Genomic DNA, 10,259 nt, shown 5'->3' with positions numbered 1-10,259 from the left:
AAAAAGCTGTCAAATTGGAATATTTTTGTTTTTTTTTTTCCTAACCAAGTCAGTAACTGATCCTTTAAGTGGTATTTCAGCCCAGTGGAGGTAAACACACGTGGTGTGTTGGAAGAAAGGTGGAATTCAGTATTTATGTAAAGAACAGATCTGATGAGCTGCATGGCTGCACAAAAGTATCCTGAAAATACATTTGGTTTTAAATAAATAAATAAATAAATAAATAAATAAATAGTTTGCATATATGTGTGAGGAAATCTGAATTTGATGTTATTTTGCCTCTAATTAAAAAAAATTGTTTAAATTGCAGATTAAATGCTTTTTAAAAAATCTTTAAAATATAAGAAATGTGTGTATTGTTCTATCTGCCTATTTATAAATTCACTAGCTGGAATTAGAAAATCACAAAATGGTTAAAACGACTGATAATGTTTCTGTTTTAAAAAGATTCATCTGGTCAAAACATCAATAACACGGATCAACCACTGGGAGGCGCTATAACCCCATGTGAGGCGTTAATCAGCACTAAAACAAATCTGGTCACATATTATCAATCAGAAATGACAGACAAACTGTCTTTTTGTATGTTACAACTTAAGTTAGTCTTTTTTTATTTTTTTTGCTACAGTTTAAAAAATACATTTTAAAAACAAAGACATGAAACAAAAGGGAAAATAAATCAAAATAATACTAATTTGCTTTGGTTTGATTTAATGCTGTTTAACTTCATCCTCAACAAAAACTCTGATTTCTTATCAACTTTTATTACAGTGCTGGTTATTTAAAATGTAATTTATATTAACTATTCAAAATAAATGAAAAGCCTTTTGTGAAGTAAAACTGAACAATATGAATCAAAAAGAAAAAAACAAGTCGGTCCTCTGGACGGGTTCTTCTTTAGTGAAACGTTTCATCTCTCCTCCGAGAGACTTCTTCAGTCTGATGAGTTTCAGGTGAACAATATGGAAGTTTTGAAAGATATAAAATAACCACTTGTATTTATTGTAAATACATAAAAGTTCACACCTATAGATGCTGGTGATAACACGCTACAGTACTGAATATTAAGCAGGTCATTAGTTGTCATAGTGAGAAATATGATCATGGAGATTTATTTTGGCCTTTTATGAATAAAACGTTGCAAATTCTTTATCTGATTCCAAATACTTTTGTCACAAATACCAAACTGGTCACATAACTCCAGAGAAATGTTGTAAAGTCAGAGACGACATGAAGTCGCTGCATCATCTCGAGCCTGTTTCCAATTAGCCTCTTGAGGATCCGGTGGGTTTTTGTAGCCACTCTGTCTCCACGGGGTCTTCAGGCTAAAATTAGCTGCTCACTTCACCACCAACAGTCTGGTTATAAAATAAAAAAAACACCCCAAGATTCTTTCTGAATGAAGCGGAGGTCAAAGGTGACTCAGATCCAGCCAGTGGCGGTGCTTTCCTTTTAAACACAAAAAATAGTTGAACTCCTCAGAGAGGTGTGGGCAGGAGGGGAATGAGGCCCACATGTTTCTCACTTTGATCAGTTCAGCTGGAGCTCCACTGAGTGTCTGAGTGATGAAGCTGTGAAGAAGAGGAAACCTCCGCTTTAAACGGGTCCAGTTTTATCGAACACAAATGAAGGTTTTGGTGAGGACTTCTGAAAAATCCCTGGCGAGTTTGTTGCCTTGGAGATCCGTGCAGGTTCACATGTCCAGCTTCTTGCTCAGACTTGTAGGACGGTGGGAGAGGAATCTGCTTCAGAAAGCAAATCATTATCTCGAGTCCTATGACTCACGCTTCCTTTATTCCTCTGGGACTTAAGAAGCGCAGCTGGACTAAAACTTGAACATATTGGCAAGGAAATAGAAAAAACATATTGAATAAACTCCCATAGTTTCAGTGACGATGCTTTCCTTTAACAGAGCTTTAAAACAGTGCACTGATACGTGGCTGCAGTGATACACTGATGTGTATCGTGGGTAAACCAATACACACGTCCTGTGTCATGCTTGGTTTCACCTGAAAGGTGAGTTCAGTCATTCGTCCGGGAATCACGAGTGTTACAGAACAAAACCCTTTAATAACACTATAACACTGTATTCTTTGTTTAACAATACTCACTGTGTGTTAAATTGCTCAACAAAGCATTAACAAATTGATCAAACGTGTCTCCATTTTTTCATCATAAAACAATTTAGTCTCATTTCACTCACACACACATGTTGTGTTAAAGTGTGTCTGCAGGCTTTTTATCCATATTGGTTTGTGTTTGTCTTAACAACAACACAAACATCCTCACAACTTTCTGCTGCCGTGTCTCTGCGTGCTTTTTTAGAAACCTCTTTTTTTAGCCCAGCCCATGCTAAAACGTCTTAATTTGGGGTGTGGATGCATTTAGAGTCTGGTAATAGAGTGTGTCATTCTTAACTGGATGATGACTGAGTTTCGGCTGTAGCAGCCTCATCCAAGCAAGTTAGCAAACAACCTGTTGGATCTTATCAGCTACAGAAGCTGAGAAGGGGGGCAGATTTGGAGCAGATGGCTGTCTGCTGTAGCCAAAATAAAATCGATAAAAAGTGGCGATAAGGTGCAATTGCAGGAATATTTCACAATCCTTCCATGGGGGTTTGTTGCAACACAACTGCAGCGATGCTTTGAAAGTGATGCTCTGAACTGGAGTTCGGTCATGAAGTAAAGTTTTGGGGAAGTTAAAGTGTGTGTTATTACAATTCATCCTGAGGGTGTCATCATGATTGATGGGTTGTTACTCTGAACTGAAAGATAAATATCTAACGTTAACCCAAACTGTATTACTACAGCACATGAACAGCCTCAGTTAACCTACAATTTATAGAATATATAATTAAACAGTCAGCAGTGGCCTACATCAACAGTAAAACATCATTAAATTAGTAAAAAGAGAAAGAAAGAAATGATGCTTGTGCCACTTTGTGTCTCATTACATGAATCAAAGGTAAAATTATTTATTGTCTTTGTCATGGATGCAGAGGTTGAAGCCAGGATTGTAGACAAACTCAGCGAGCTCAAAGAAAAACTTAAAGATTTAGTAAGGAAAAGCAAAAAGCTGGCATGACTTTAGATTTCTGAGGCAAAATGACAACTGAGAACAGGTGAGAGGGGCAGGAGCTGAGGAGCAGCTGACTCGGGAAGAGTAAACTGATGGTACATTAGGGGAGAAACAATATAAAAACTTTAAAAAATCACAATGACAAACAAAGGAAATAAATCTAAAAGGACACACAAATCTACCAGAAACAACCCAATAGACAGATCGTGACAGAGCTGTTACTCACAGATTTTGAAAAGCGTCACAAATATGATAAAATACTTGACGTGTTTCGGACATTTGTTTTGCAACGCTCCCACTTACACAGCAAAAATAATGATAAAGGTACAAAGTTAATTAAAACTCCTTGAACCTATCACCTGTGTTTTCATGCTCCACAGGGTATGAAATTAAATCAGTTTGGGAAAAATGATCAAAAAACTACTCAATAGTGCTCATGGAAATTTAACGATTTTGTTTTTCCCACCAAAAAAAAAACTTGAGCAACAAAAATATTTTCTGATGATTTCTGATTTTAAAAAAGTTTGTGACGAGAACAAAGTCGTGCGTTCCAGCTTTCAGCCATTCGATCAACTTTCACATTTTTCCTTTGGGTCGGTTTCCATGTTGATGAGATTTCAAAGATGGATTTTTTTTATTATTATTATTATTTTACAGACGAGTGGCACAGAAGGAAAACACCCACCGAGAACCGGGCGTGTGTCATCTAGCCCAAAGAAAGGAACATTAGGATGAATTTCACAACAATGGGATGAGGTTACACATCATCCAGGCGCCACCTTTTCTGAACACTAATCCAGGCTAAATGTGAAAGAATTCACTCCTCTTTACAAGAAATCAAAGAAAGTTTTATAGGAGCGTCTCATTGCACTCCCTCCAGTTCCATATTAACAACAAAGCATTTAGAATAGTTGAGTGTTTTTGTACATAAGTTACAAATTATTCACACGCTGTTTTACTGCTTTTTGAATTGCCTCTGTTTAGGAAAATAGAGTTTATGTTCAATGGAACTAAGGGGCTAGTCAGAACCCAGACTGGATCCATATGGATTGATGTAAAACAGTTCCAGTCTCCAAAGTTTCACAGGGGTTCAGTTAAACAGACCTTTCAGTTTAGCATTACATTATTGTTTATATGGAATTATAGTTGCAACAATGAGTAACAGTGAACGACACGGAGAACTTCCGAGGCATCTTGGGGGTCATGATTGAAAGGAAATTCCTATTTCTAACAAAACAACCAGGTAATCTGAGACGGCTTTAAAACTACAAAATCTGCGTTGGAACTGGATTAATTCAAATCACACTGATAAGATAAAAAACATAAAGAGCTAGACCAAACAGATCCATTTACGAAGCGGATATTGCCATCATAAAACAGCGCCGGTCTCAGAAATTTTACTCCAGTTCATGCAAATGTTAATATTTAAACCATAACACTGCCATCAAATTTTGGATTTCTTTTATTTTGGCAAAAAAAAATAGAAATATTATCAAAATGCTGCCAAACATGAACCCCCTCGTCTCTGCTGTATATTTATCTGTAAAAATCTCTATAATTCCCTGTAAACCTTGTGACTTAAAATGTGACGACAGTGTTAAGGTGTGTAAAAAATGTGCATAAACCTCAATAAAATATAGGAAATTGCAGTTACATTTTGTTTTAGCTGTGTTCAGAGGCGGAGCCAGAGGAGTGGCAACCTGATTAGCCACCCTGAGTGCCACCGCCAAATGATTGACAAGTGAAGTGGGGTTTGCATTTTAAGGATGAGCATACAATGAGATACAATTTTTTTGCTAGCTGAGCTCTTGGCTAACACCCCACCAGATTTCAGCTCAATAATACTAAAAACGGCAGAGTTGTAGCCATCTGAAATTAGCTTTGGCAGCCATCTTGGATTTTGTATTTGAAATCAAATTTTGTAAAAGATTGTTTCTTGGCTACTACTACTACGCTAATTTTCAGCTGTGTGTTTAAAAATGAGCATTAGAAGTCATCTTAGCTGGGACTGACAATCAATATGTTTTTTTTGGGGGGGGGGTAATTCTTCGCTACAATCACACACAAAATTCATTAATTTCATCTCAATATTTCTTATAAGAGCTAAATTAGAGCTGGTTGAATTTAGCTGTGGCGACCATCTTGAATTTTGAAATCCAGAGTGGTTTTATTTATTTGTATGTGGCCCCCTTAAAACCACCTTGGCCACCCGTGCCACCCCAAGCAAACGCATCTAGTTCCGCCCCTGTGCTCAGACTAATAGTTTGTTCATCATCCATTATGTCCTGATGCATCTCAGTAATCCAGGTAAAAAATCAAAAAGAAAAAAATTGTATAGGTCCTCTGGACGGGTTCTTCTCTAATGAAACGTTTCGTCTCTCCTCCAAGAGACTTCTTCAGTCTGAGAGTTTCAGGCAAAATTCAGGCTTTTAAGCCCTGCCTCCATGTGACTGATACTCACATCACATGGCTATCGTTGACACCTAATTAACACCTATTGTTAACAGGGGGTGGAGTGATACTGGCAATAGCAGCACTGTAGGAGGGGGACAACTGAAAACGGAGGCCTCCACCTCTGTTTAATGATGGACGGTCTTTCTTCACAAAAATGGCTTCTTTTACTCCTCTCTCACATGGAGGCAGGGCTTAAAAGCCTGAATTTTGCCTGAAACTCTCAGACTGAAGAAGTCTCTTGGAGGAGAGACTAAACGTTTCATTAGAGAATAACCCGTCCAGAAGACCTATACAATTTTTTTCTTTTTGATCATCCATTATCTTGTACCAACTTCTTCCTTTCAGGGTCACGAGGGTCACTGGTGCCCATATCCAGCAGTCACCGTGCAAGAGGTGGGCCTGGACAGGTCTCCAGTCCATCACAGGGACACATAGAGACAAATGAGATAAACGTTTCACGATCTCACCTGGGGACAGTAGAGTTACCAATTAGCCTAACAGTCATGTTTTTGGTCTGTGGGAGAAAACCCATGCAACCACAGAGAGAACACAAACTCTCCACAGAAAGGTCCTGGGCTGGGCAACAACTCCACCAACAGAGCCATGGTACCACCAAGTTTGCTCAGCAGTTCTGTCGAGTCTATCGGCAAAACTCTCAGAAAAATGATTGCTTTGATTTCATGTTTTTAGCACATTCTCTGTCCTTTCTCCAGCCTAAAAACTGAAGTTATAGCTATATACATGTAGCCTACTTTTACAAGTGCAGGTTGAATAAATCCTTTAAATCTGAAAGTTTGCTTCTTGCCTGGTACTTTTCCTCTCATTGGTACCACAGTTGCGGTTGAGAAAGGAAAAAAACAACATGCCCACTTAGCCAACTTTACCCATAAAAGGACTAAAAGAGAAAGCATCCATGTTTCATTCCTCTGCCACAATGGGGTCACCCAAGAGGTGGAGGGAGTCTATAATAAACATGCATGCATTCCTTACCCCCTACCCCCGAAAGCTCCTCATAAACACAGTGAAGTGACCCCATTTTTCCCCACAAAAAAAAACTAAACACTTGCAGAGAACGCGGGAAGCTGAGCTGTAAAAACAGCTGATCAAAAACAGGCATAAGCAGAGAAGTCAAACACAAACTGCAACAAGCACAAGCCTGCCTCCTGCTGCAGCTCAGAAAATTAATATGCTGAACAACACGCAGCCTCGTGGTAACACCCCTCACCCCACCGACTACAACCCACATTCACCCACAAATTCCAGACAACAACAACAAAAAAAAGCACTGAAAGTCTGGCTGAGAAAGAGTAGGCAGCATGAAAAAAATAAAAAAAAACCACTGAGCATGACAGAAAGCTGAGGAGGGAGATGCACTGAGGGGAGAGAAAAAAAAGAGGGGGTGTTGCTGAGGAGGAGGGAGTCTGAGAAACAGATTTAAAACAGTGAGAACTGCAGGCATTTGTGAGCACATGGAAACAGCAGCCAGAGCTGGAACAAAGAGCCGAAAGAGAGCACAAGAATCCATCAGCTTTACAGCGACACACAGGTACAGCTGAATATTTTTCACTACGTTTTTCACTCATCGTCATCATTGCTGCAACAGCTGCAAAACTACTTTCTGAAATTCTGTCATCACGAGCTGCTTTTAAAGGCACAAGATAATTTGTCTCTGGTTCAGAGTTCGTTTAAAAATCAGCTAGAGTCCAAACCAACATTTGCTCTTTCAGTTTTGGGCTCCCACAGAACTTGTTTGGTTTGCTGCCAGGAGAAAATGGGCGTGCTGTTCGGGGTCACCTCTCATAAAAATAAAACAACGCTTTCAGCACTCAGATTTATTTATCTTAGAGTGTTTACAGGATGGAAACTAGAATGTTGCACATGTTTACGTAGATTCGGAGCCATCTCTTTGCTGAAAAGTGTGGTGAGAAAAAAACAAAACCATTTGGGCTGTTTCTGATGTTGGACAGATTCCTTACAAATGTCCACATGGTTAAGGCTGGACATTGATAAAAGTGTCTTATATTTTTGTTTTAAGTATTTTCTTGTATTTAGTGATTTTATGTGGATCTCGAGTGTTAAGTTGCAGCAGTAACATTGATTAGCTGGGTTTTAAATATTTAAATCTATGGACGCAAAGGCATAACTTTAAGTCTACCATTGGTTGTGTTAGGGTCTCTATTTGTTTATTTATTTATTTATTGAATCACTTACTTTTGTAAAATTATTCAGGATATTTTGGGGTTAAAATACATTGTAATGCTTTTAGAGCAAATTGAATAATTTTATTGAGGGGGTTATATTGACTGAATCAAGTGGAGGTCATAACCCCCCCTAACCCCCCACACAAATTACACCCATGTATTAATGTCTAAAAGACATGAATAAAATGCAGATGTCATTACTGGGTTTGCTTGATTTATTTTATATTTTATACCTCTTGTTCCCAATGATGCAAACAGATTTAAAGCTGGTGTTAGTATCAGTATTTGTGCTGACGTAGAAAATTATTTTGTATTGTTATTACTGACCTTAGTGTATATTTATATGGGACACTTTCTCAAAAGAAACAGTGACAAGTAAGAATTTCCTTCCTCGGTCTTACAATGAATGACTCTAGACTAACTGTGTGAGTGATGTATGTGTTTGTGCTCGTTCCACAGAAATGGCCTCACTGCGCAGGAACTTAACCGCACTCCTCTTTTTGGTTTTGCCTCTCATCCACTCCCACCTCTCCGCTCACGCTGCCACCACCTCTCCAACCACAACTCGCCGACGGATCAAATTCATGACGATCGGGGGCTCGCCTGATGACTACACGGATGAGTATGACTACGACTACAGCGCTCCTCCCAAAGTGGTGGCCTACTCTCTGAAGACTCCCCTTCTGGCCAGCAGGCCTAAGCTGTGTCCGTATGACCCCTGCTCGGAGAGTCAGGCGCCCTGCGAGCGTCTCTCTGCCGACGTTGGGTGCCTCTGTCCTGGGAGGAGTGGAGGCGATGTGCCTCCCCGTGCGCCACGCATCCAAACGTTGCTGCCCGTCGCTGAAGGAGAGAACGTAGGGAAGGTGGAGGTACAGTGGTGTGCGCCATCTTCTGTGGTGTCTTCTTACAGGGTGGTTGTTGAGGGCAGAGCTGATGGCACGCTGGAGTTTGGGGGTGCTTCGCGGCGAGGTTTGATGGGATCTTTGGAGGCCGGGACGAAGGTGTGTGTGCAAGCTGTGAACGCCGCAGGAGAGAGCAGTCCCTCGGACTTCTCCTGCAAGAGGTATGACCACACGGACTCTTTCAACAATAAACTACTGATCTGGATCGTAGCTGGAGGAGTCGCCTTCCTCCTCGTCGTTATATTGGCTGTGATTCTCTGCAAATGTCACAAGCATCAAAAGGCAAAGCGACACCGGACTGAAGGGCTGAAGGAGACCTGTCCTACAGTCTGTGACACCGTCCACTACAATCCAGCCTTACAGAACAAACCACTTGGTCTCTCAGACAAAGAAACCTTTGCTTTACAAACAGAAAAAGTTGTTTAAACTGCTGTTTTGAGGAGTACTAACAAAACTTTGAAAATGTCGATTAACAGGTTATAACTACAGGTTCATTTGCTGGCAAATTAACTTCTGTAGACTTAATGTAGAGCTTTTTTATTTTTGTCCTATCTAATTTTAATTGTTCGTTTGAAATCATGGAGTTTATGTTTCTGACCTAAATGTTTAAAATAAAATTATTTTGATATAAAAAAGTGGATGTCCTGGGTTATTTCACTGCACACTTGACTGTCACATATAACTGCTTTTTGCCATATTCTATTATTAGACTAACTTGCACGTTATTTTTTTGTACTTTTGCCTTTCATCCCTTTGTAAATCTTTCTAAACAGCTGACTGGAGTCAGCAAAAATCCTCTTGGCGTTCGTTCTGGACAGAAAAGTAAGAATTTCATTGCTCAGGGAAGCATGTTTCATGTTGTGTGCATGAAAATAAGCACTTCGACGGTTTGGCAGTGAACATGAATAAACCTGCTTTTATTTTGAAAAGCCTCAAGCAACAATTTTTACTGTGATCTTATTGGCTCGCTGTCTGAGTCTCTCAGTCCGAGCCACGCCCACTCCCTGTACACAAGCCAATTATCTGTCAGGAGGCATTTAGATGGAAAAAAGTGTTTTCTCATGAGGAGAGATTAGTGTTGAAACTCACAGCTCCACTCAGGAACCAGGATGGAGCACACAGGTGAGTCCAAGACAAGTCACTCATTCGAACAGGTATAATTTAACTGGAGAGATGAAGACAGAAACATTGTGCATTTTATGTCATATCTAATAAATAGCTTGTATAATATTTTTGTAATCGTATATAATTTAGGTACATAATAGGTGTTTTGTAAACCTGTAACAGATTACATGGACAGTTTTACAGACCTAAATATGTATACAGTCCACTCATTTGTATCTGCATAAGTTTTAATCAGGAAGCGGTTCAGTGCACAGATCATCGTTTGTTATTTATATCTTATTTTTCATTGGTTGCATATTTCAGGTGGTCTTAGTCGTCTATATAAGGTCAAACCGGAAGCTGCCTGTGTCCATGAAAAATGCACATAACCATCACAAAACAAACCAACGTAAAAAATATTTACGACATTTGTAGCACCCTGTTTCATCAATGGCTGGTGTAGCTTCACACTCAGTTTACAGAAACACACACACACACACACACACACACACACACACAC

General features: G+C 39.5%; 2 protein-coding genes across 2 annotated transcripts in view; both read left to right on the top strand.

Moving 5' to 3' along the window:
- The first annotated feature begins 6,823 nt into the window (after positions 1-6,823).
- On the top strand, positions 6,824-9,270 carry LOC106516121 (leucine-rich repeat neuronal protein 4). Its single transcript, XM_014006317.1, has 2 exons — positions 6,824-7,078; positions 8,193-9,270. Exon 2 carries the CDS (start codon positions 8,195-8,197, stop codon positions 9,059-9,061), a length of 867 nt encoding a protein of 288 aa, XP_013861771.1. The 5' UTR covers positions 6,824-7,078; positions 8,193-8,194; the 3' UTR covers positions 9,062-9,270.
- Positions 9,271-9,688: 418 nt separating this feature from the next.
- Positions 9,689-10,259, top strand: part of LOC106516111 (thiosulfate sulfurtransferase/rhodanese-like domain-containing protein 1) — a 2,118-nt gene continuing 1,547 nt past the window's right edge. The window contains exon 1 of the mRNA XM_014006308.1: positions 9,689-9,757. Coding sequence (XP_013861762.1) covers positions 9,745-9,757 — 13 coding nt within the window. The 5' untranslated portion in view covers positions 9,689-9,744. The remainder of the gene's footprint in view (positions 9,758-10,259) is intronic.

This window comes from Austrofundulus limnaeus, unplaced genomic scaffold (assembly GCF_001266775.1).
Source record: "Austrofundulus limnaeus strain Quisiro unplaced genomic scaffold, Austrofundulus_limnaeus-1.0 Scaffold1, whole genome shotgun sequence".
Classification (NCBI taxonomy): Eukaryota; Metazoa; Chordata; class Actinopteri; order Cyprinodontiformes; family Rivulidae; genus Austrofundulus; species Austrofundulus limnaeus.
The sequence above is the reverse complement of the archived record's forward strand: the minus strand, read 5'-3'. Positions and strand labels throughout refer to the sequence as shown.